Source organism: Vulpes vulpes, chromosome 15, assembly GCF_048418805.1.
Source record: "Vulpes vulpes isolate BD-2025 chromosome 15, VulVul3, whole genome shotgun sequence".
Classification (NCBI taxonomy): domain Eukaryota; kingdom Metazoa; phylum Chordata; class Mammalia; order Carnivora; family Canidae; genus Vulpes; species Vulpes vulpes.
Genome location: NC_132794.1, coordinates 105,803,804 through 105,830,914, shown reverse-complemented (window position 1 = coordinate 105,830,914; position 27,111 = coordinate 105,803,804). Strand labels below are relative to the sequence as shown.

The 27,111-nt window shown below is 37.3% G+C and overlaps 1 protein-coding gene across 2 annotated transcripts in view; it reads left to right on the top strand.

Moving 5' to 3' along the window:
- RAB11FIP2 (RAB11 family interacting protein 2) overlaps positions 1-26,178 on the top strand; it is a 42,145-nt gene extending 15,967 nt beyond the window's left edge. The window contains exons 4-5 of one of the 2 annotated variants that reach the window (XM_025994211.2): positions 15,880-15,925; positions 21,786-26,178. In XM_025994211.2, coding sequence (XP_025849996.1) covers positions 15,880-15,925; positions 21,786-22,013 — 274 coding nt within the window. In that variant the 3' untranslated portion in view covers positions 22,014-26,178. Of the gene's footprint in view, positions 1-15,879; positions 15,926-17,757; positions 18,156-21,785 lie in introns of those variants that run through there. The other variant, XM_072740202.1, reaches the window with a different exon arrangement.
- Positions 26,179-27,111: the final 933 nt, after the last annotated feature.

Genomic DNA, 27,111 nt, shown 5'->3' with positions numbered 1-27,111 from the left:
ATAGGGAAGCATTAAGATAATATTCCAGTGACTCCAGTGCAAATCAATATGTAAATTTTAACTTTTAAGGTAGAATTTGAGAGGATTATTTCATTGTCAAACCAACAAGCTTGTTACATGTAGGTTAATAATTTGTGTTAATTGCCATTAATGAACATGTGTATTTTGAGAACAGTACATTGGAAAGACATAAATTACATGTTTCAGAATTATTGTAGACATTTGTTCTGTTTTCACCGGTGGCCTTTTGGCTAAAATTGCCTGTTCCAAGTTGACCTTACTTTCTTTATCCCCTTTAAAGCTGTCAGAATCTAGGCCAGAGAGGAGGCTGTTCATCACCAGTGTAGTTTTTACATGATATGTACCGCTTCACTCATGCTCTTACGATATTTTCTAGCTGAAGACCTGATTCTTGATTTCAGACATTTGGTATAGTTATTTCCTACATAAACTTGAAATTGTTGGGGGTATGAATTGAATTTTGGTTCAGAAAAACTCCCGCAATCAGCAGACCTTTATTATAAACATGTTATACTTGGAAGATTAAGAATAAAAAGAAAGCCCTTGCATGCCTCCTCATCCATTCCGTTGCCTCCTCCGTGTGACTACTTCCAGATGATTTTTTCTGAATTTTAGATCCGATAATCAAATGACACTTTGATTTGCATTATTTTTGGAATATTTACTCCTCCTTTTAGAGTTCATAGAAACAGGTATGTAAATATTAGGTCTCCATTCCATGCTAAGGACTGGGCTTTGTAGAGACATTGGGGAACCATGAAGATTTTTTAAGTTACATTGTGATTTGATCAGATTAACTAACCCTGTAGCATGAGGGAGTCTGGTGGGGTTTGGAATGGGAAGGGGGAGGACTTGGGGCAGGAAAATGAGTCAGAAAGTTAGTATGATTGTGAAGGTGAGAGTTGATGGAAGTCACCTGGGAGTGAGGATGGGAAAGAAGGGAACATCTTGGAGATGTGTCCCTTTTATATGTGGAGGTCGGGATGGTGGGGGATTGGTAAAGGAGAAGAAACGAGGAGGATTTTTCCAATGATGGCCTTAATTGGAGTCTTAAATTTGATGAAATAGAGAATTGTAAAGGCTGTACAGACGGTCCCCAACTTAGGATGTTTCAACTTAGGAATTTTCAACTTTATGATGGTAAATTGATATGCATTTGGTAGAAACCATACTTCAGAATTTTGAATTTTGACCTTTTCCCAGGCCTGGAATATGCCGTTGGATTCTCCCTCGTGAGGCTGGGCAGCAGCACCTGCAGCTTACAGTCAGCCAGGCGATCACTAGGGCACACAACTTACAACCATTCTGCACCCATTCAGCCATCTTGTTTTTCACTTTCAGTACAGTATGCAATAAATTACAGGAGAAACACCATAAAATAGGCTTTGTGTTAGGTGATTTTGCCCAACTGTAGGCTAATAGTAACTGTTCTGAGCACATTTAAGATAGGTTGGGCTAAGCAATGATGTCTGGTAGGTTAGGGGTATTAAATGCATTTTCATTTAGAGTATTTTCCATTTTCAGTGGGTTTATTGAGATGTAACCCCATTGTGAGTCAAGGAAGATCCATATTACAGCAATGTCAGGTGTGTTGTCTTTGAATCAAAGTTGGCATTTCAGTCTTGATGGAGACTTCTGAGTTTCTTTGTTTTAATGAGGTGCTATCTGTTCATTTTAGAGCTTTTTTTTAGAGATAGAAATTATGTGTTTTGAGTTGTTGAAGACAAGCAAGTTAATATCAGCACACTAACTACAGTTCTTGAGAGTCTATTTCTGAATACTGAACCACACTTGGCTTCTTTGAACACAACAGTGCAAATTTCTGTAATTGCTTATGGGTTTAATGCATTTAAAGTGTGTTCACCTTAGAATTATAATTACTACATGTATTTCTCTCCAGCGGTTTTGGCTTTACCAAATCTTGTCCCCGTTGGACCCCTTTTGTTAGTTTCTCACAGGAGAATAACTTCTGTTTCTTTTATATTTAGCCCTACTTCTGTGAACACTACTTTTCTGTTTAGAACACTTCCTTTTGGGCCGCTATGACTCCATCACCTGTGGTTACTTTTTGCCATAGCAATAAAGCTTTAACTTTCGAAATACAGGTACTGTTTCTATATTTTAATAGGTGGTAGTAGTGGTACCTGTGGTAGAGATGTTCTAAATAGCTGCTGGCAATAGAAAGTAAAGCAGCTAATTTGATTATGAAATGATTTTCCTTTTACACATTTAGCTAGTTTCTAAGAATATTGGGATCCAGACATTTGACATTTGTCTCCTTCAACTTATATTTTTAAGGATAAATTAGTGCTCTTTGATTTGAGGTATTAAATATAGTATTGATATATAACGTAATTGTAATATAAATATTAAAATGTAATATATAAGCGTATATTAAATACAATGTATCACACATAGGTAAAAATGTATGTATTTTATGTATTTTAACCTTAGAAATTTGGTAATTTTAGAAATTATAAGAAATTATAAGTTGGGGAGTGAATGTACAGTTATTTCAGTAAATAGCAAGAAAGCTTATTTTAAAAAATTGCAAGATGCATTTTGAAGGAATATTTTATAAATAACGACTATGTACTCTTGTATCTTCACTCACTATTTGGTAAGCTCTTTACTCACTACTTCGTAATTCTGTCATCTCTTTTTTAGTTGGAGTCTTGGAGCTAGGTATACTCTATGCCTGGTAGGTTCCTGAGGAAGTATGTTTGCTCCTTTAGGCTACCAGGGAGCCAATTAGTGAGTGCCCTGCAGCGGCTCTGCCTTAAGTATAATGACCTCTTTGTTATGGATCCTGGAATGGGAATGGGGGTGTTCAGGTTAATCACATATTTTGTTGACTAGAGATATACAATATATTTTGTTTCATGCAGTTTTTTTCATTTTCAAAGAAATTAAATGCCCCAAATAAGTTAAAAATGGAAATCATACTGAACATAATTTAATATTTGTTTCAGAATATATATTTGATTACCTTCTTCCACTCAGAGATGTTACAATATAACATTGAGAATGTAGATATAGTAATAGTAGAATATTCTAAAGGAAATACAGGATAGGTATGAAAAATTCAAATTTAGGATTCAGGTCTGGATTTGAGTCTTGAATAGCTAGATGTATGACCTTATTTAACCTTTCTAAGCCTCATTTTTTAAAACTGAGAATGGGATAACAACCTTGGCAACCTTGGTGTTACAGAAGAGATTAAATAGTGTTGTGCATAGAGTGCTGAGGGTGGTTTGCCACAGGGTGAACCTGGAAATGGTAGCTCTCATTATGATCTTATTGGACAGCACCTAAAGAACCTGCAATAATTGCTTTAAATAAGTTAAATGAAATTATTTCCAAGTAATAATGTATTCTCAACTTAAATCTTAAAATAGAATTTAGGAGCTCATGTTTCTTGCTGACCAGTAGAGGATGTGTACATTTGGCAGAAAGCAATAAACTTGATAGCTTTCCTATTTTCTTTCAAGATGTATGTTCAGTAATAATCTTTGATAAAATAAACTAAACCACATTGAGTTTAAGTAAAATATTCCCTGTATTAAGTAGAAAATATGTTTTATTGCTTTACAAGGGAAAGGTATTATAATCAATATTGCTATAAAATCCTGTGTTCAGAAATTCTTGCATAGCACTGGTAAGGACAGCGCAGGGTAGACAGCTAAGCTTTGGCTTTACCTTAAATCATGGTGAATATTTTCTAAACTCATGTAGCTGAGCTTAGATTAAATTGTTAAAGAAGGCAGTTCAAACTGTTATTATAAGAAGGATAAATGCTGCTTATGGAAAACCCTTGAGAACATTCCAGAGTCCTCTTTGGAAAAAGGGTCTGTCCCTGCCTTAGGAAATTCACACAGACCCTAGTGTATCCCTTCTAAGCAAGATGTGAAGGTGGGCTCTTTCATTTCTTTGTTAAGGGACAGTGTCTTCTTTTCTCTCTGATTTTCACCAAGAATGTAAGATTCTGCTAGAGGAGTCTCTGAACTCAAGGTTCTCTAATATTCCTGAAATAATATCAATTGCATCTTTAATGTTCTGTCGTTCCAGTTTTAAAAAATATTCCTCACTTAAGAGAAGATATAACCAAAATTTAAATGTAAGGTATTTTTGTACTGCCATCAGTTTATTTTATGGAATAATAAGGACAGGTAGGGTCTTATAATGTCACTTTTTTTGTGCCTTTTGTCTTTCGACTGTGAGGAGACAGTATGTATTAGGGCGACATGCTAAAAAAAAAATGTTCGTTTTAGAACTTGATAATAGGGGATGAACATTACTCTCCTGTCTTGTGTAAGAATTCTGTTAATATTGTGAAACAAAGATGCATCAGGCAACATCTCTTTCGATCAAAGGCAGGTAGATACAAAATATGTAACTGATTGCCCTAATGGGTGACTAACTGCTCAGAGAACTAAAAATGCCAGGTGATTAAATAGGTAAGGTCAGACAGTCTAGGTGTCAAGGAAAAGGTACAATTGGCCCAATCTCAAAGGATGGATCTTTGGAGAGAGGAAAGGGCTTTTATGAATGGGGATTAAAATGAGACCAGGCAGTGCATTAAAAATGAGTGTTTTAAGTGGCTATCAGGGACCCAGCCTACCTGAAATTGTTAGGGTCGGAGGTAGTAGTGGAGATGGTACCTTGTTAATGGGAACTTAGCATGCCAGAATGAAGCATTTGCACCTAATTCTATAAGTATAAAGATATTTGGGCCTATGAGTGATGCGACGGAAAACCAATTTTGGGGACACCCAGAGAACAGTGACCTGGCTAATGCATATATAATATGGGCCTGAATAGGAAGAAACACAGAATGAGTGAGAAAGATGCCAGTGAGAGCTTCTTTCTAAGTGTGAGTGTTAGATTCAGAATAAAAACTGTGTGCAGTGAAAAGTAATTTTATTTATATAGCTTGTAGGAACAGGACAATGGGGAGGTTACTGTGGCAGCAGAAATTTGCAAATATTACAAGGTACACTGTAAAAAAAAAATCAGTGGATGCCTGTGTTTACAATGTTAGTTTTTTTTTTTTTAAACAAAGAACCATTGAGAAAAAGCTAGCTGAGGGATGCAGTATAATATGCAATTTCCAATAAAATCACTATATTCATCTACTTTTGGAGGGGCTAGGGAGTGTATTTTTATGTAAAACAATATATTATTTTCCAGCAAAATTTTATAATTTCATAGCTCTGTGAAACCAGCTCTTGATCACCAAGAATAGATTTGAAGGCTAGGCATCTCAGCTGACGGTGTAGAGTGGCTAGAAATCTCCCAGTCATCCTAGTAGCTCTGCTTCTAAAGAGTATGCACGTATGCACAGGAGTCTAGGGTTTGTGTCGCCTAATGGAGGGCCTCCATAAATCTGACTGCCTATGAAGTCTCTCCTTGAAGGCTCAGCAGGGGAAGTAGATGCTTTCTGGCCTGGGGCCTCCTTGCAAGCTGCTCTTGAACATCCATGGCCTTCCCGGTGACCAAAGGGCACTAGTGGCTTCCTTTCTAGAACTTGACTTTGTCGCAGGTACAGAGCCAGCTTGGGGTGCTCTTGGCCTAGGGTGTTATGGGCTCCCTGACCTCCTTTGCTAGGCCAGAGGGACCGAGGCCCAACCTGCCTGGCTTGCCCCTCATGGAGAAGTTCCCTGTGCCCAGATAATCTTCAGCCCTCAGCCTCTCCCAGGAAAAGGCTAATCACACAAGCCATATGTTTGGAAATTTGGGAATGTACTTAAAATAATTTTTATTTCTTCACCAGGAGAAAATGGTAAGTTAAACTGTAGTGAATATGAGATTCTTGAAATACTCCATAATTTCATAGATCTCTTTAAATCCTCAAGTTTTAGGACTTCTTCGATGACATATTCATTACTATTCATGATTGAAAAGCAGCTTGCTCTGAATTTGCTGTCCATGATCTCCATTGACCACAGTTTTTAATTGTCTTGCCTATGAGATCTCATGAAAGACATCCTGTGAGAATATTAATGAGTAAATTACAGTTAATCCCCATAGACATTTATGTATTAGGTTTTGTTTTGCCATTCAGGTATTCAGTGAGTGTGCCCAGTCCCAGGAGAGATAATGTAGTATTTTAATCTATAATATCATTAATTTGATTTGGTGCTGATTTTTTTTTCTTTTCCTAAAAAGAAGGAAAAAGCGATATTGAGTTATACCTTGTCTCTTAAGCCCTTTTGCACATGTAATACAACTGAAATATGCTACAGGTTGTGTTAGTGGAATCTCTTTTTGGACACTTTATTGTTTAGAGCTTTTATAAAGAATATCATTAAAGAACATTTCTTTAAACTCCTTTAACATAGAGCTTTTGTGGAATACATGTTTTCAGGATTTACCAGAAAAATCTCAAATTAATCTGTATTGTGGTCAAACACCTAAACTGGTGGACCTGGTTGGTAAACTGGATAAACTGGCTAGTTGAATTGATTTTATTGCGGGTCACCAATTTCAATTCATAGTAGCAGTTTTAAGTATCAGAATAATTCTTTCTGTCTTAAAAAGAACTGAAAAATATTCCATTAATATACCATCAGGTCTAGATATAATTAATCTCTGTTACTCAGAAAAATGATTTCTTCTGCTCTTTGAGGACTTGATATCTTCTTGTTAAAACTTATGTTGACCTACCATCGTTTTATTCAGCCAACTACTAGCTCAGTTCTTAGAAATTTTCATTAAGCACTGACTATTGATCTATTCGATATAGATTTGTTAAGCATCTGCCATGCTGTAGATACTGGGTCAGATGCCAGGATTGAAAAGATTAATGAAATATCATTCTTTTATTCAAGTAATTTATAGCAGAAGGGGCAGGGAATCCAGGAATTAAGATAAATGCACAAAAGGCAAATTTTTTAAGAAAATGTTTTTTTTTTTGTTTTTTTGTTTTTGTTTTTGTTTTACAGCAGTTTAGGTTACAGCAAAATTGAGCAAAAGAAAAAAGTTCCAGTATGTGTCCTACCCCCACACATGGATAGCCTCTGCCACTAGAATGGTACATTTATTACAATTGATGGACTTAGGATGACACAGCATAATTATGCAAAGTCCCTAGTTTATATTAGGGTTGACTCTTGGTGTTGTATATTCTGTGGGTTTGGTGGACAGATGTTTAGTGACATGTATCTACCTTTACACAATCATATAAAATATTTCAGTTCCCTAAAAGTCCCTTGTGCTCTGTTGACCGCTACCTTCCCCCGAACCCTGGAAACCACTTATCTTTTTACTATTTCCATAGTTTCTGCCTTTTCCAGAATGTCCAATAGTTAGAAACTTACAGTTAGTAGCCCTCCTTTTCAGATTGGCTTCTTTCACTTAGTAATGTGTACCCAAAGTTCCTCCATGTTTTTTCATGGCTTGATAACTCATTTCTTCTTTAGCACTGAGTAGTATTCCATTGTTTGTATGTACTATAGGTTATTTATCCATTCGCCTACTGAAGAGCATTTTGGTTACTTCCAGGCTTTGGCAATTATGAATAAAGCTTCTGTGTGCAGGTTTTTGTGTGGACATAATTTTCAACACTTTTGGGTAAATACCACGGAGTGTAATTGTAATTGTGCATGGATTGAATTGTAAGAGTATGTTTAGTGGGTTGGCTGGGTAGTGCAGTTGGTTAAGCACCTGGCCTTTGGTTTTGGCTCAGGTCATGATCTCAGGGTCATGAGATTACAGCATGGAGTCTGCATAAGATTCTCTCCCTCTGTCCTTCCCTCTTTGAGCTCTCTCTGTCTCTGTCTCTCTCTCTCTCACTCTCAAATCTTAAAAAAGAAAAACCCGAATATATTTAGTTTTGTAAGAAACCACAAACTTCCAAAGTGACTATACCATTTTCCACTTCCACCAGCAATAAATGAGAGTTCTTGGTGCTTCAAATCTTCATTGGCATTTGTGTTGTCAGTGATCTGGATTTTGGCCATTCCAATATCTCGTTGTTATTTTAATTTACACTTCCCCAATGTATGATGTTATGGTCATATATTTATTGTCATCTGTCACTTCTTTTGTGAAGTTGTCTCTTGAGATTTGGGGCCCATTTTTCCATGGGGTCGCTTGTTTTCTTATTGTTGAGTTTTAAGAGTTCTTTGTATATTTTGGATAATAATCCTTTATCAGATGTCTTTGCAAATATTGTCTCCCGGCCTGTGGCTTATCTTTTCATTCTCTTAATGCCTTTCACAGAGCAGAAACTTTTAATGAAGTTCAGCTTATCAGTTTGTTCTTTCATGGATCATGCCCTTGGTTTTGTACCTAAAAAGGTATTTACCATACCCAAGGTCCTCTGGATTTCCTCCTATGTTATCTTCTAGGAGTTTCACAGTTTTATGTCTTACATTTAGGCCTGTGACCAATCTTGAGTTAACTTTTATAAAGGATATAAGGTCCTGTGTGTAGGTTTACTTACCTTATATTTGAATAGCACTTTGTCATAAACATTTCAAATTCATTTCTTTTAACCTTCTTTCAATCCTAATTTTTTGAAGTAGGTGGCATCTCTTATTTCTTTATTAAAAATATGAAATTTAGAGCAAGTTGGTTGTACCTGGGTACTAGGTGATGGGCAGTAAGTTTGGAAAGATCATTTGAGCCCAATCCAATAGGTTTTGAAAGCCACGCTAAGAAATTTGTTGTTCAGGAGGAAGTTGAAGGCCACAAGTGTTTTGACAGGTGAGTAACAAGGTTAGATTTGAGCTTTAGTGTGTCCTACCCAGCCATGTTGCTTAGGCTGTATTGGACAAAGAAGGACTGGCCGAGACTGGTAAGAGGCTGTTCGCAATAGCCTGAGCTGGAGGGATATGGTCTTGTGATCAGAAAGGTAGCAGTGACCTTGAGTAGCAAGGAAAAAAGATTCATGTTCAGAAGCTGAATGGGGAGAATCTGGCAGCTTACTTATGAGGCAGTAGCTTTCAAGCCGAAGGCTGGAGTCCAGGGCATTCCTGAGGCTTCACCTTGGGTGACCAGGAGACTTGGTTATGCCAGAAATTGGAAAATCAGACAGAACTGATACAAAAGTCAAGATGATGATTGGTTTGGGACATGTTAACCTTGAGGTACAGGTAAGATATCCAATCCAGGACTTTAAACAGACATTTGTAAAGGTGGTATTCAAAGGATAATACAGCTGTAGTGGAAGATAAAAGACTGAGCAGTCACACCAGCAGTCACACTGTATTGTGGTGGCAGGGGCACTGGAGGGAGAATGTGAAATCACCAGGGTAGAGTACAAAGAGGTCTGAAAGCAGAACCTTAAGAAATATCCAGTGTCTCTCTCATAGGAGTGAGAAGAGGAAGATGACAAGGAAAAGGAGTAATTGGAAACATAGAAAATCTCGGCTACTAGGTATCTCAAAAGAGAGTCTTAAAAAGAAAGAACAAGTCACTGGTATCAGATGGAGCTGAGGGGTTAAAGAGAAAGAGGCTGTTGCCTTTGGTAAAAATAGTTTGTTGGTGACCTTTATAAAAGCAGCAGTGAGTACTGGTGATGGGGGATGTGTTTTAGATTACAGGAGGTGAGTGAGTAACAGAGTCAGCAGGGGTTCCTCAGGAAGGACTAGAAATTGGCAAGATAAAAATGGGGCAATTGTAGGAGGGGTAAGAGGCAGTGAACATGCTCTGGTGGGAGAGGTGAGTAAACACAATAAATGAGGGAACAGTTGGGCTGGTAGTGGGTCCAAAAAGCAGGTGAAAAGTGGGGGAATCAGAAGATGAAATTGATCAGATGGGATTTTTGATTGAATGGATCTGACCGAGAGTAGCCATATCCCACTCTTCCTTTGGAACTATATCTAGAGAAATTCTGTTTGGGATGTAAGGTAGTATATAAATATGAGGTGGTATTATTCAAATTCAAGTCACTTTAAGCCATTACGCCATTTCCAAACTGCAAGAGCAATCAGTCTTTAATAATGTAATTCTGAATTGAAAATCATTTGAACATAAAGTACTCTAGCTCTATGAATGTGAAAAGTGTTGTTAAATGAAGGCCAGGAACTTTTTTTGTGGCCAGCATGTAAATGTGAATTATCATTTACAAAGTAGAAGACGGTGTATATTCTTGGAAGAAAGAAAGGAGTGTTAAAATAAGTAGTGATAGAGCAAAAGCCAGAAAATGAAGGGCAAAGGGAAGTGTAGATAATTCATATGAATAATTGTGGGATATTGTTTTTCTTTGGCTCTCTCTTTCTTCTTTTTAACAGATAAATAGGATAAACCTTTGTCGTTAACCACTTTATATTATGAAGTTAATAGTTTATGGCATTTATTGTATATTCTTGTATCGGTTATAGCATCCCAGCAGGAAACAAATGACACGCTCAAAACGGATAATTGGAGAACATTTAGTGAGAGACCATTTCCAGAGGGGTGCCTGGGGTTAAGGATGGCGCAGAGGGAAGGTATTGCACCAGGAGCCAGCAGTGTCTGGAAGGGACTGCTGTATTAGGTGTGAAGGGACAGCTGTAGCTCATCTGTGGCTGTTTATAGAGAAGCTACTGCTTAAACCTGTAGCACAGCAGGGAGGGCCTGCGGCAGCAGTGACATGAACCGGGAGTGGGGGCGATAAATACCCTACCTCCCCTTCCTTCTATCCCCTGTCTCTTGCAGGTGCCTCCCAGGGCAGAGAGTAACCGGAAGCCACTGGGCAAAGCAGCCCAGATGAAGCACTCTGCAGACATCAGCCTCCTAGGGCGCAGGGAGGGGCCTGTGGAACAGAACAGTGGGCTTGGTTATTTCCAAACCTCTTGCTTTTCAGCCTGTGTTCTACCTCTTTAAGATTGCCTTGGACTTCTCTTAATCACTTCTTTTTTTTTTTTTTTTTCTTAATCACTTCTGATTGGGAGAAACCTCAGGAAATTGTCCTGGACTGCTGAAGCAAACCCTCTCTGAGCTCACGGCACAGCTGAAGAGTTCAGAACACGTTGGAGGGTGGGGGGAAGAAGCACAGTTCCTGGCTAAAGAGCTTGGACTGTGGAGTTTGGCTGTCTTTCCTTGAATCTTGACCCTGCCACTTAATAACTGTGTTACCTTGAGTAAGCTGCTTAACCTCTCTGTGCATCTTTCCCCTTCTGTAAATGGAAGTAAAAACAGCACGTTACAAGAATTAAGTAAGTTAACATGTAAAGTGCTCTGAAAGGTGCCTGGTACCACAGCTAAAGTCAATAAAATATCATTTGCAATAAGGCATACTATCATTATTATTTGTAATGATAAAGAATTATACACTTTCTTCACAGTAAGTGGGGTATTTTTTTCTTTTCCTTTTTTCAGATTCATTGCAAAGTTTTATGTTATGTTGTCTTCTCCCAACTACATTCGTCACCAAAGTGAAGGCCTGGGTCTCTAGTGCCTACTCTCACAGTTAAACAGGGAAATCAATAGGATGGTATGCTTTGAAAATGATCTTAGAAGTTCTTCTGTGATAGTCTGAAGTTATACTTACTTCCCATACACAATAAGAAATTGAATGTTGTTTGAGAAAGTTACTCCTCTACTACCCACCCCCTTCCTTCTTTGTCCCCTTCCAGCCAGGTGGGGCTGGAAATCCACCTCCTGGATATTGCAAATAACTTGAATTCACTTCTTGAATACAAAAATGGATCAAGGTGTAGGCCAGAAATGTATTTAGCTTCATAATTTCAGCAATGATGGGGCTTGGAAAGAGATATTATGGAAGATGAAATAATACTTGTTTTTAAATGCCTCCAGAAGAGCTTCAAGCGTTGTTACATGACTTCTTACTGAAAGATTTAAGGTCCTAGAGTCAGGAATTTACAGTTTGCATTGTTTTACACTCAGTTAATCAGATTTAATAGATCTTTGTTCTTCTGTGGGTTTTTTTTTTTCTTGACAAGCACTTTATACATTTTTAATTCTCAACAGTCTCTACTCTTAGATATTCTTGTTCCAAAAGAATGTATTTGTTAGAGAAAAGGAAGGGTGAAGAAGAAAATGATCGCTGCCAAGTGCTTGAATGATTCGGAGGTTGTAAAGATTGTTTGGCCTTTCTGGCCTATCTGTGGAAGGCTGGTCCAAAGCAGATATGTTAGGACAGTTTCAAGTCCTCCCCAGTTATTTCTTTACTCGGTATTTATTTTAATTTCAAAATAAATTAATAAATGATGTTATGTAAGAGATACTAATGATTCCTTGAAATATATTTGAGTGGTATTCACTTCAAACTTATAAATTAGAGTTTACTTGGAAAAAAATTCTTGAAAATTTGGGAAATATGTTGTAAAAAATCAGCTTCTTCTTACAAACTTTAGAACGTTAAGGTAAAATACCTTCTTAGCTTAAGATATTTTTGAAAGTAGGAATTTAAAATATTTTCATCCATTTAAAGTTTGCTTTAAAGTTCTCTGTCACCCCCAAACTCTTTCAGTTTTGATTTCTCAAACTAATTTTTTTTTAATCATAAAGTTAAAGTTTGTATATAGACTTTTTCAGTAGGAGCATGTCCAAGTTTATCTTACACCTGATTAAAAACACCATTTCCCTTAACCTGTCAACAACTTAGTTGAGCAGTCAGACTGTATTATTCGATATCTTGTCTGACAGGAGGACAGCAGTCCAAAGAGAAAGATAACACAAATTGGTGCCACACTTCGATAAATAGAGACATTTTATTTTTTCACCAAGCTAATTCAATCCAGTTCAGTTAACTCTTTTTCCCCCCTTCAGGACAGATCAAAAAAGGCAGCCATGAATGACTGACTGTGTCCTGTGTTTGACACGTCAGTGTGTGAAAATAAAGCCGACCACAAGGGAGGGGCTGTGCCTTTAGATTGCAGACAATGCCCTGAGCAAGAGCCCTCTCTCTGCTCTGCTCTGTGCTCTGCTGGCAGTGATAATGGGGGGAGCTGGGGCTTGCCGCGCACGACACCCTTTCCCCTTCCAGTGTGCAACCTTTGTGGTTTCAGCATTCTTGAGACTTTGCAGACATTTTTCAGGCTGTCACTGAGCTGCTCTTTATTTCCAGAGGCTAAAGCTACTGTATGTTACATATTGGTAGTTTTGTGATTTTGATAAACTCTGTGTCCTTGGCGTCTGTTTTCTAAAAATCTTCATTATGATAAATATAACGCTGGCATTTCTGTTTGTCAGGTCACTAATTTCTTCCTGAGACGTAGAATGATATTTACACAGTCATCATATTGTTGATGATACTCATCCAGTGATCATTACTGTCAATTGTTAATGGGTATGGGTTATACTACCAGACATGGATTGTCTAAATAGCATTTGTAAAAGAAGATTAAGTTGGTCAGAAACTTGCCCACTGCTCTGAGGGATCGGGTCCAAGAGTCCCATCTTTTGCATCAAGTTTTGCATCAAGAGCCTTTAAGGGCTGCTTCCCACCCATGACCTCATGTTCTAGTCTCTTCGGTGTCCTACAATGGCCCTGCTGTCTCGAAGCCCCAGGCCACGTGTCTATTTGCAGAGCCCTCCTTCTCTGCCAAACCTACTCTTCATATAATTTTAAATCCTACTTTTTCCTTGACTTTGGCCATCCTTAGCTAACTGCTATGATGGGACATTGCCTTCTTCCATGTGATCTAAAAATTAGACTCTTGAGTATGCTCTCCTCCTTCCAGGGGTGCAGCTCTGCATGTGCACCTCAGAATGAGATGGCATTTTATTTTCTGAGTAATCCATGTGTCCTGTCTGTTCAGGGCTTCAGCAGTACAGCCAGGGCTCACTAAGATCTGTGTGCAGAGAGCAGGCCAAGGGGCTGTGTGTCACAGGTAGGAGGGCAGATTCTAGAGCCAGACACCTTCCCCCACCTCTTCCTGACTGTATGGCCACACTCAAGCTACCAAACCTCTCTGTAACTCGTTTCCTTACTCTGAAAATGAAAAATCCTACCTACCTTATGGGTGATCAAGATTAAATGGGTTAATTTTGGTAAAGTGCTCAGAATAGTATCTGGCACAGTCTAAGTGCTATGTAAATGTTTCTTAAATAAAATAATTTACTGAACATGTTCTGTTAGTCACTGTGCTAAATGTTTTACATGTTGTTGACTCATTTCATCTTACAGTAGTCTCATAGGCAGGGAGTGTTGCCATCCCCATTTGACAGATGACACAAAGTTAAGTGACTTGCTCAGGGTCACACAGCAAGATTAGGGCAGAGTCTGGATTTGAATTCACGCCCGTTGGCCCTGGGGGCCTGTGAGTCACTTTTCTCCTTGAACCACTGTGGTTGGTGTACTGCAGACCTGAGTATAAATCATGTTGTCATTTGGATGGAGAGACATGCAGCAGGATGTCCTTCTTGACTGTTAGAAAACAATGGGCCAGGAGATGATAGCCAGGAGAGGTTAGGCCCTGGGGACTAACCTGATGATGACTGCCTTGGACTGGAAATCAAGGAGGACAGGGACCACAAATGTTAGCAGCTGCTTCAATGGCACTCCAGGCCGAGGTGTGCCATGTGATCATGGCTTTCTGGATTTTATTTTTGTTAATTTCTTTTAAGCCGCTCTTTTGTCGGGCTCCTAAGGGCTGGTACACTGACTCTAGCCTGGAACCATACAGAACACCATAAAGACCGTGAATGAGGAAATGGGTCAGCTGCATCAGCCTGCTGATGCGGTGTTCATCTGTGGGTGTTTAAAACATGTTTTCATCTCCTCTTCTGTGTCACCCAGCTCTCCTGAAATAATTTATCCACAGAGTTCTAGCTAGCAAAAGTCAGCAGTCAGTTCAGGACGCTCATACTACAAATCTTAGTCATAACAAATGAAACGTTGGACACGTGGGGCATTCTCTTGTGCAGGTACATGAACGTGTGTGGTTTTACAGCTTGGGACAGGTACCTGTAGGAGTAGAGATTGTTGAGCTGTTATAGTTGGTGTTTGGACTTTGTAGGCACACCGTCAAACATCATAAAAGTGAATTTTTTTCAAAAGATTCAAGTATTAGGCTGAAAAAGCACAGATAATGAAAAAACTGTCCATTTTACAGTTAAGTCTTTTTTGGAGGGGAGGGGGACAAAAAGGTTCCTAGGACAGTAATGCTTTGTCGAGGCTCTAATGAGCAGTACTCTTAAGTGCCGGGTAAAAGTTAAACTTGAATGGCAATGATGAAATATTTACTCATCAGATGACTTTGAAGTTTAGCCTCTTTTTGGTTGCAGTCCCTTCCTAATGGACATGTTTCAAAGAAGGAAACGATTATAGCATTCGGCTGTGATGTTCTCTGACTCTCTGCATGGAAGAAATCCATTGTATTTTAGACCATTTGGATATTTAAATCTTTGGAGACCACTTTCTTAGAAATCACATTAATGGCAGCAATAGTTCATACAATTCTGAATTCATTCTCATTGATAGGATTGTGTTTAAAAGTTAATTTTTCTAATACCTGTATACTTTTTTTAAAAAAAAGATTGCTTTAACTGGTATTCTGCAGTCTTTCCAACTTAAATTTATTGGATTCTCCACAGTCTATATATCCGAAGGGTCTAAGGTGAGTGAGTGCATGTATATAATGTGATAAAATTCAGTTTTGTAAACTATCTTGCAGGGTAAAATCACTTACATTTAAAGATCTTCAGAAACCCTGTATTTAGAGGTACAGTTCTTCAGTTCTGATAATAACCGGAGGGCTTTCCTTTAGAGTTTAAAATTGTAGATGCTTTAGAAGGTTGAGTGAGTATTGTTTTTCTCCTGCATCCTGGATTAAGTTTCATTCATCCATGTGATTTAGGACTTTAAAAGTTGTGTTGGTTAGAAAGGTTCTGTTTTTATGTTTCCTCAACCACGTGGACTGTGCGATACACTTTTAACATTTGTGTCTGTCCTTTGTTCCTTAGTTTTCATATGAATCCGACAAGCAATGAGGACCTCAGGAAAATCCCGGTAAGTTGCCGAGGGGCTAGTGCATTTCAGAAAAGAAGCCACAAGCTGGCCTTCCTTCTGGCATACATTTTTAAAAAGACCTTCATCCTGAATCCCCGAGTTACCTTTGGATTGTAGTTTAATGCGGTAGTGTGGGTGAGAAAGAAAAGCAAAATTCCAACTTTGTCTCTATATACGATAGGGTGTGCAACTCTATAATCTATAGAAATTCAAGCAAATATTATAGTTCTAATTGAAGCCAATTTAGAATCCACATATTTTGTTTACAGGCTTTTAAGATTAATGTGAAAGTTGTGTGTCAAGGTCAACATTATAATTATGAAATAAGAGCATGTGGAGAAAATGAACCTTTTTTGTTGTTGTTGTGGCAAAAATCAAAGAATAAAACTGCCTTGTTAACATCCAACAATGGGAAAAGCATCCTGGCAAGAGATCTAGTTAACCAGGAGAGGCTTTGAAAGAGCCTTTAGGACACTTACCTTCTTAGAACAAAACCAAATATATTAACAGACTTGGAAGCGACCAACTGCATTAGCTCACAGATTTTGCAAGGACTATTCAGATATCTCAACTTCATTTTATTATTATTTGAAGTCCAGGTTTGATTGTTCAGAGTTCCACTGCATCCGCAGTCAATTCTAAATGCATAAAACCTAGAGAGTAAGTTACTTTACAAAAATATGGGCACATGTTCTTGGTAGAAAACTGACTTCTCACTGAATAACAGAAATAGAGCCTTTATTCCAAGAGGCTGGTGGTTGCTGTTTGAACCATCTGTCCCTAAAGTGTGTGTGATCCAGATGTAGAATAAGAATCTTTTAAAGCAATAACATATCAATTTTTCTATGATGTGATATGCCTAGAAGTCACTGTGGAATGGTGTATAAACCTTTCTAAATGTAGTTATTTGTACTTAAAATTGTAGAAAACATTATAGAAGCAGAGGACTTTGTACTGCGTTTTTGCTGTTTTATGTAAATGATTTATAAGTTTTGATGTTTCATAAATACTCAAGTCTTTAGAATATGGCAGTCTGGCGAGAAATGTCAGAATATATGAAGTCAGCCTTTGATCAGATAGTAAAATGAATTCTATCAGGCGGTTACTTAATCTCAAACAAAATGCAACATCAAAAAATCGATCTAATGTGCAGCCATTGTTTATGAAGTCACCTTAATTACAATTTCTCTGTGCTTGTAAATGTACTTTTCCCAATCTTGTAATTTATTGCTGTAAAAGCATCCTTAGAATTCTTAAAAGAAATAAAATGTGAAAATTGTTTTAGTTAAGGGATTTAAAGGTGATAAAAGAATCCTTGATGTGTGATTATTTTTCTCTGGAATACTAACTATTCTAAATGACAGTGAAAGGATTACTAGGTGTTGTTAATTTACTGCAGGATACAATTAAGAGGAGAAAGCTCATCCCTTCTACAGAGCGTTACTGAGGAAAAGTATTTGAGCAATTTTTATGTTGAAGATTATAAGATGTTTGAAGTAATTTACATTAAGTTCTCCAATAATAGCCATCCACCAAGTTATTTTTTTCCCCTTCTGGACGTAGTATTTTGTAATTAAGTTTGTATGTCTTACATGCTAATGCCAACACCTGTCTGTGAAAGCACAGTGTTTAAACAGGAGCAGTAGCCAGTTGAAAGGGCAGTGCGAGCTCTTTAAGGCCTAATTAAGAACTGAAAGGGAGATGAAGGCAGTAGGACAAAAGATGTGAAAGTAGCTGAGATGATATTCCCAGAGCAAAGTTCCTCATTAGAACAATAATGAGATGATCAGAGAATGCCAAGCCTTCATCTTATCTCTCTCTCTCTCCTCTAGCTGCCTTGGATGTCAGTTAGTACCCCACCAAGATTTGGTTACCAGGACAACCTGTCTTTAAATCTCCAGTTATTTTGAATCCTGATAATTTGCTTTTGTTGAAATTTAAATATCGCAAAAAATATACATTTCCTAGTTTAAAAGGCTAGGCTATGTGTGAAGTAAAAATAGATCAGTAGTGATTCTCTGAAGTCTTCTGTACAACTCTGTTCTTGAAAATTAGGAAACTTCATGTAATAATTCTAACCGATCTCTCACCTACTCCCTATTTTCTGATATCTGTGTATGGCAATTTTTAGCCGAGGTTCGGTCCGGAATGACAAAGGATTGGTTGTGAAAGGAGAAGAGAGAAAACAAATTTACATTGAAATTCAAGACATCTTAAAAACACATGTGCTATCTGTGCAGAGTGCCAGGGGAGTAAATACCGAGTCCTCCGGAGTCCCACTGTAGGTCATTTGAGTCTCTACCAGTTTGGAGGTTTCTCAATTTCAGAAGTTCTTCCAAGAACAGTATTAGAAGTATCTTTTGGAAAAAGAAGTGATTTTTGTATTTGCCTGAGAGTTTTCCTCTTCAAGCAAAATAATTTTTGTGACCAGAAAATGGTTTAATTTCCTATTCGTGGATTAATATTAATCTTTATTAGTTTATTGGGAACTATATCAACAGTAGAAGGGGTGGTACATATGTATATATGTATTGAGTATGTCAGTCAGTTGGAGAATCTTACGCCTAAAATTAGAAGGATTAAATAATTGCTTTTCAAATATGAGATAAAACCTGGAACTAAGCACAAAACTGTTTTTAATTATTTTATATTCTTTTCCAGAATATAGTTTATAGTACATGTGTTTCTAAGATGTTTTCCTGCCTAGAAACTTGATGCAGAAATTTGGGGGAAATTTTTCACATAAAAGGACAAATGGAAAATGTACTGGAAAGGTCAGAAATGTATTTCCAGGAAATCTCTCTGTATATAAGTATTACATGGTTGTGAAGGGAAATATAAGCCAAATAATGGCTTCTCTACTCTAGATTATGGCTTTAAAGCATTGAACAGTATCCTGGGATGATAATTAATTATTTTGAGAGATTAAATTGTTAGATTGATTCGTATCATAGCAATAATGTAAACTGCATATGTCAGAATAAGAATTTTTCCACACGTCTTTCATCCTCATTGTCTTTACAGCAATGAATGTTTTTTTTTAAAAAGGCTTCAATCACATTATCTGGTAGTACTGGTGTGGTGTTAAATATAACAATATAAATTATTTGCTAACTGTATCATCATTTAATTAGTTTGGAGAAATCAGTTCATATATGTGTAATTTGATTAAGATTAGAGAGAGTGTTACTATGTTAAACGAAGAAAACCCATAAAACAGTCAACTAGTCAGTAATGAAGCCCATTTAGTTCGATTTCATTAACCCCAGCAATTCACACAAGAACACCTATTTTTCCGTACACATTTTATTAGATAAATGAAATCGTATTAGTTGGATGTTACTACTTTTCTAAAATGCAGTTCAGAAAAAAAAATTACTTTGTAGACCAGGAAATTTTAGAGTTGAAAGGAACCGTGGAGAACATCTCATTTATCAGATAAGGGAAGTGAGGCCTGGACCGGTATCTGTCTCAAATCTATGCAGAATTACTTAGGTTACAGTAAGAAAGTTTAGCTGATTTTTAATAAATTTTAAAAATGTACTTACCTCAATACTGTGTCTTATCTTTTCTACAGAAATCTGCTTAATATAATAAATGTTTAATAAGAATGTGGCTAGGAAATTGTAAGTTTTATATCTCTAAACTGCTCATGACCAATTAAATAAATTAGTAAATACGTGAATTGTGTGTGCGTGTGTATGTGTGTGTATATACTCTTACTATTATGAAAGATTGAAAGAGAAGAAAATGTAAACCAACACTTGTGTCCAGAGTTGTGATAAAGCAATATTCTTAAATGCTTTTGAGGGACAAAGATAATACAGCTGCTAAAGTTGCATCTGTTCCCAGTTTCTAATACTAAAATGAGTTGTTTTAAATCATATAGAATGTAAGCTCACTTTCCGTTGGCATCCCCTCTCTTCATCCTGTTAATCTGGTGGAGGCTTTTACTAACTTGTCTTTAATGTTTCAGTAGCTTGACAACGACTCTCAGCCCCTCCAAATGATCCTACCTACTGCTGCCATTTTAATTTTCCTAGAACTTCACCCCAGTCCCAACCTGCCCCTGTTTAGAAACCATCAGTGGCTTCCTATTTCCTGTTGCAGTAAGTCTGAAAGTCCTTTAACAATAGCCCCCAGTATCCTTGAGGGTCTGTTGAAACCTCCTATCTCAGCCTCCCCAGATGATGCCCTGAACCTTGCTCTCCAGCCACCATTCTGCCCTGATCACCTGCTCCTGACTCCTCTGTGCCTTCAACCCTCTTTCCTCCTTTAAACAAGCAGAGCCCACTGCTTGGGATGCCCGTCAGCCACTTCTTCTCGGCAGAGTCCCTGAAGACCTAGCGTGAGCTCTATCTTCTTTATAGAACATGAGAGATTCCATGGGATTGGGGCAATTATCATTCCTGAATTTTTCCCTTTTCCTAGGGAAGGGAATGACTTTAGGAACGTAAACATCAAACTGATATCTGTACTTCAGGTGTTTCTCTGGATGGCAAAGTCAAGGCACCTGTAAAAGGTGACACTTTGGCTTTCCCCGCTGAGCACTAGATGCATGTCAAATAAGTAGATCCTGAAAATGCATAAAGACAAATTTAATCCAATGAAAAAAAAAAAAGAGAGAGAGAGAAAGGCCTTTCTGCATTCACCTCCTAGTCCCTGTTCACCATCCTCCATGAAATAGATTACCTACAATTATTCCTTAAGAGCAAGACCAATTTCCTCAGTTGTTAGGGTTTATTTTCCTTAAAGCCAGATGCAAAAGTTTTGAAAGAAAGTGATAAAAACCATTTCTAAGTTGTTGAGTTTTAAAGATAGAACTATGTATAAAAAGGCATAAAGGTTGCTCCTTAATATTTGTGTGTTCTGTTTCATATAATGAAAACTCTAAATCCTATACACCGTAGATGATGTTCCAGTGCTGTTTTGATTAAATTTCTGGCAGATATTTTTTCTTTTAATATTAGACTGATTTGTAATAAAAATGAATTGCTTTAATGTCTTTTTCCATTTAGTTTATTATTTTTGTGTAAGAAAGGATATTCGATAGAATAAGCTTAGCAAAATAAGTAGATAACTGAAAGGAGAGAATGCAGATATACTAATCCTGAGTTTACTTAACATGATTGTAGGTGAATTCTGAGTTTCCTAATGACCAGGGCAAAAAGGGAAATAAGTTATATAGGTATTAGCACTTAGGAGGAGGAATTAGACTGGTTACTCAGGGGAGAAAAAGCTTTGTTTGCCTCTAAATTATAACAGAAGCTACTCCCATGGGGCTTCTTACAAGGCTGCTCATTGATTTAATCTTGAATGCTTTGAACATATCATGGTAAAGTGGAGAAGCACACTTGACACCACTGCTTCTTGAAATCATCTTCAGTCAAAAGCCAGAGTCATAACATTAAACCATAGTCCATCAGCAGCAGTTCCATGAGGGCTAAGCCATTGTCCAAATGTATAGTTCTCAGTAGCTTCCTAGAGTTTTTCCAGTTGTAGACTCTTAGAGATCTTTAGTCTTTTACCTCTTTTAATTATATGTGTTACATAACAGTTTATCTCTTCACTTAGTCCTAAATGATATAGTCAATTTCATATATGAGGACATTGTCCACAATGTAAAACATGGTTCTAGAAGGATTTAGAATTACAGTCAAGGCTATGGTGCACCTGCCCTAGTTCTTGCCTCAGGACTGGCCAGCCATGGTGTGAACTGTCGTCTTGGTTCTAGGCAAGGGCACAGAAGAAACTTGATCATAATTTGAAAAATCAAAAGTTGAAGTTCAAAATCATTCTTAACTTGCCCCCCACTGCCATGTTCTGTCTCCTAAAATGACCCATCTTTCTCCTGCTCCAGGACAGCAACCCTTTTGATGCCACTGCAGGGTACCGTGGTCTGACCTATGAGGAGGTCCTACAGGAGCTCGTGAAGCACAAGGAGCTCCTCAGGAGGAAAGACACGCACATCCGGGAACTCGAGGACTACATCGACAATCTCCTCGTCAGGGTCATGGAGGAAACACCCAGTATCCTCAGAGTGCCATACGAACCATCCAGGAAGGCTGGCAAGTTCGCCAACAGTTAATAAGCCAGTTGTACAACATGTGTGATGAGGGGCAAAAAGGAAAGAAGAAAGAGCAAAAGAAAGCAGAAAATCTTGGCACTGCAAGAAACTACATTATCAGGCTTCATTACATACTCCACTCCATTGCAAAAAGTTATTTTACCTGTAAATATTAGCAGGGACCATCAAGAGTGACCTCTGAAGTGAGCTAAACAATTTAAACATTTAAAGTGAAAACAGGCAAGATTCCCAATGAATAAGCAGTTCTTTAGGATTCACTTAGGTGCTGGCACTGGGCTACTAACCTGCCGTAGGCCTAGGGACAGCTTCAGAAGGATGTGACTTATTATTCCTCAGGAATAGAGCTCATAAAGCAGAATTGATGCTGTGGCTGGTTTCTCAGAAGTCCGTTTGTAGACATAATTAGCTGCAGGAATACCGTTCAGTATAACACTAAAAAAAAAAGTTCATATTTTATATGCATATATATGTACATGAATATATATGTTCATGTATCTTTGTATATAAAATACATGCATATACCTCATAGATACATGTGTTTTTAGAACATTTAAAAACAACTGATTGCCTCTAAAATTAGGATACCAGTTTCTTAATTTGAAAATCTATGTGTGCTCTATCGATGCAGAACAAATCATCATTGCTACTAGCACAGTTTGTTATAGGGAAGCTGCTTCAGATCACTCTTGACTTGGCAAATCTTCGTTTCAAAATGAGCTGCTCCTATATATTATTCCAGCATCAGATGTTTTGCTCTTTTTCTCAAAGGAATGATCCAAAGGGTTTTGGGTTTTGTTTTTTTTTTTTTTTCAAAGCATGACATATTATAGGAAACTTGACTAGTGTCACAAGAGTACGAATTTCTTGAGTGATTTTTTATCTTAATACTTGAATTCTGTGTAAGTAGGAGAGAAGCTCATGTAGTCTGTTTTGTTGAGATTCTGAATGCCCTTAAATCCCTAGCAAAGAAAATATTAGGAAGTTAGATCTGAAAGTAATTCAAAGGGGAAAAAAGTAGGTGATCGTCTGATGCCTGATAACCCAAAGCAATGGGCAAATTTTAGGAATGAAGAATTCGGCTTGGTTTCAAGTTACGTAAATAATAGAACAGATGGTTGCATTTGGGTCTTGAACCAAAATAAGAGTCACTGAAGGAGGAGTGAGTTCTTGGAACAGAACTTCACTCGCATGGCACTATCTACTATTCTTTGGCCACCCTTAAGAATTGGTTTATTGCAAAATTATATGTACGCTCTTTTTATAAAATCCACACCCCCAAAATATCAGGCACTTGCGTGAATTATCTTGATATATTTGTACTGAATTAGCCTGGAATGTAAAGTGAAAAAAATGGTACGAAAATATTACTCATCATCTATTTTTTCCCTTAAAAATCTAAAATACTTACTATGAAACCCTGAATCCGTGTCTCTGGTTTTAAATGGAAAAATTCACCTGTATATGGAGACATGTATCCTCCAGGCTTTTAATGAACTGCATTTTTGTCTAATATTTTTCTCCACAAAGACTTTATTGAAAATTCAGTACAAAGCAGATAGAATAGTTTTGCTCATTTTAATATTTTGAATCAGATAATACTTGGCCAAGTGTATATTCATGAGCTAAAATTGCTCGTTTGTATTTTCTGAGTTTCTTTAGTTTTCCTATGAGAGCATACATTTTGAAATTCTGAGAACTTTTCCTAAATACAAAAAATTGAATAATTTTTTTAAATGAAGTGGAGAAGGAAAAATATCTTTTACCAACTTTTTTTTTCCATTTATAAATTTCTGTAGTAAACCTCAAAATCTGGTTTAGAATGCTATTTTCTCATTTGAGGTCTTAGTAATTATTATTTTCTAACAGGGTGCCATTTTTAGTTAATATGTTATTAAATATTACAAAATTCTTAGCACTTTTTTTCTGTTGGTATAACTGAAACTCTTCTTATACTTTTTAAAATACTAATATCCATGCGTTTTCAGTATTATGACAGATTATCTGGAGATATTTTAATATGCTTCGGCCAAATTTGTTCTTTATAAAATGAACCAAGATGTCAGTTTTGTATTGGGGATATGTTTTATGTAAATAGAATTCGTTATAAAGTATTGTTCAAATACTACTATTCTTTTTATGAGGAAATTCATTTCTAAGGAGAGGCTCCACACCAGGATGAAACTGTTAAGGATTAGATTTATCAGACGTGAATGATTTGGTTATAACTGAATCAATATTTTTATCTTTCAATCTGAGACAAGAATTGTACTGAAATCTGAATCTGCACTTGTCACTGCCTGAAAATGTTCTGCAATGTTTATGAACTTCCGCTCGTGACCTAGAGTCAAACGTATTACATGTTTTCATAATTGGTCCACATAAAACACTCAAACCAAAAAGTAAAAATGAATTCTCAAGTACACATGTCTGTGTTTCCTGTATTTGGACAGAAGTGCAAACAGAGTAATTTTAGTTTCTAGCATTATAGGGGGAAAAAAAGCCAAAAAAATCACCTTCAGTTAATTTCTCCAAAATGTAACTTTCAGATATTCTATTGGCATATTTTGTTAGTAGTTTAGAAATAGAAATAAAAGACATGCACTCATTCAATAATGCACACAGCACAGTAGACTTAAAACATTTTGCTTTTAGGCTTAAAAAAATGCATGCTGAAGAATATTCCCATTGTAAGAGAATTTTTTTAAATCACAGAATCAATATTTATCCTGAACCTGTCTTAAGCTAACCTATCTCTGTTACTGATTAAAGTATTTCTGCTATTATTTTCAAAACAGTATTGTTTTACAACCATTTCCCCTTCCAGTTCTAAAATTTGGCTTTGAGAGTATTGAATATACTGTCCTACCACTTAGGCTTCGAGTTTCATTTACCAAATACCAGGGTTATATCTTAGAATTGTATATAAAGTGACTTGTCACCCATTCATGAAAAATGTTTGAGTATTGCTTTTTGCTGCTATATTGTGCATTGAACCTAGTTTTGCCATTCTCCCATGAATGTAGTATTATCCTTAGATTAGGCATAACTACATCTATTGCTTTTGGCAGTAAATGAAGATTTTGTTGTAATTTTCCAGCTGTGAAAATGTTGCCTTGTATTTAAAAGGATTTCATGAATGGAAACCTAAGTAAAACTCAGCTCATTAGTGACAGACTTGCTTTCCTCACATCTTCCCTTCACCTATTCCTCCACCCTCACAACCCCTCCACCACCACCTACCACCCCCACAAGGGTGCTTATTCTTGAGCAAAGAGAATCTTAAAAACAAAAAAAAACCTGCTGTCTTTAATGTATCTAGTAATTGTTACACTAGAGCTTTTATTTTCCTCTGTAGCCTTTTAGGAGAAGCAAACTACTTTGGATTTGTAATTCAAGCAGAAACTTTTTGATGTCCATGTACTCATACGTCTTATAGATATGGTAGGTGTTGTGTGTGCGCGCGCGTGCGCGCGTGTATGTATGTGTGTGTGTAAGTGAAGTATAAAGCATGCTCATTCACTCGATCCTTTTGAAGTAAGAGGTAAAGGACCACAGTGCCGCTGGTTCATGGAGATGTAAGGGTCTGTCAGCACACATCGAAAGCCCCCGTTTTCACAGATTTATAACTTTAATAATCCAGATGCAATCATTGGAAGTATTTAATATGCAATAGGTAGCACCTTAACTAATTAATCTGCATATGAAGGGTTTTCTGATGTATTTAATAAGAAGTGTAGAAGCTTTCAAGCATTAAACTAGAGTTGACATTTTATTTCATTTATTTTCTGTGTCGAAAATTTCCACTCTTACAATGGAATGGAAGTCTGTAAAAAATGATACATTGGACCTGTTAATCTTTGAAGCTTCCAGGTGGTTTGTATTTTGAGGTACAAAAAAAAAAAAATGCTGCAGATCTAGAAGTGTATATATATTTAGCAGGTACTTGAAAGATAATAAGCATTATTTATAACTGAAGAGTATTACATCCTATTAAGTAAAATGCTCTGGTAACTTGTATACATTTTTGCAGGTACGAACCCAAAAGTCTGTAAGCATTGCATAATGTGACGGTTGTATAATTTATGTAATCTGATGCATGAATCAGAATTTTTATATAATATATAACTATCAATTTATTATAGTTGATTAAAGTGTTTAATCTTAATTCAGTTGTCGGTGATTTCTTGTTGCAGATAAGACTGCACGATGCACGCATTTGTACATGAGTCCTGCTTGTCTTTGAAAAATATGTAGGATGCCTCTTCTTTGATGTATTGCAGCCGGTGTATCGTAAGACCTGCAGACTCACTTCCCTGTGAAAGTAGTTTCGAAAAGTCGTTCAGAGAGTGGTTTCCAGGCCTTTGGGAGTGGACATGCTTCGACAGAGATGTGAACGCCCTCCATGTGTAAGACACCCCTTCCGAGGGCTGGAGCTTTGGTTGGGGTAGAAAATGACATTTGAGTATTTGGGTAGAGGCTAAAGTCAAGCCAGAATGTTTTCTATTTATGCATTATTTAATTTACACCTCACAACCACCCTGTGAGGACCACTTAGGCATTCAGAGGACATTTAAGACAACTAATGAAAAAATCTGCTTGTGAAACTCTAGAATTGGCAAACCTGTAGCACTTCTCACCGTTTCTTGTCCCACTCATGCAGGAGTCGCTCAGCCCTCACCCCCTCCGCCCTCTCAGCCCAGCCGTCCCCTGGTATACCTGTCCATCAAGGTGCTGGCTGCAGGAGGCCAGTGTGGAGAGGCTCGGGAGTGGATCTGGATGGCAGAGTCTCAGGCAGTTGTATGATCCACATCGGGAGATGTGATCCATATGTAGCAGTTGGGGACATAAATCATATACACTTGGAGCAAGAGCTTTCTCTGCAGGCCAGAACGTCTTCCTGTTCTCTAGATTTTTCCCCTTTCTGCCTCTCCCCCACATTTATGTTTCCTTAGTCTACTGAGACACAGATATGTGGGGTAATTTGGGAATAGGGACGTGTTATTATTAAAGTGGCCATTTCCCCCATAAGATCTCTTGTGATGCAAGGCCTGACTCAGGAATGTTTGTTTAGTTTGTCAGGGTAATCTCTTGTGACCTG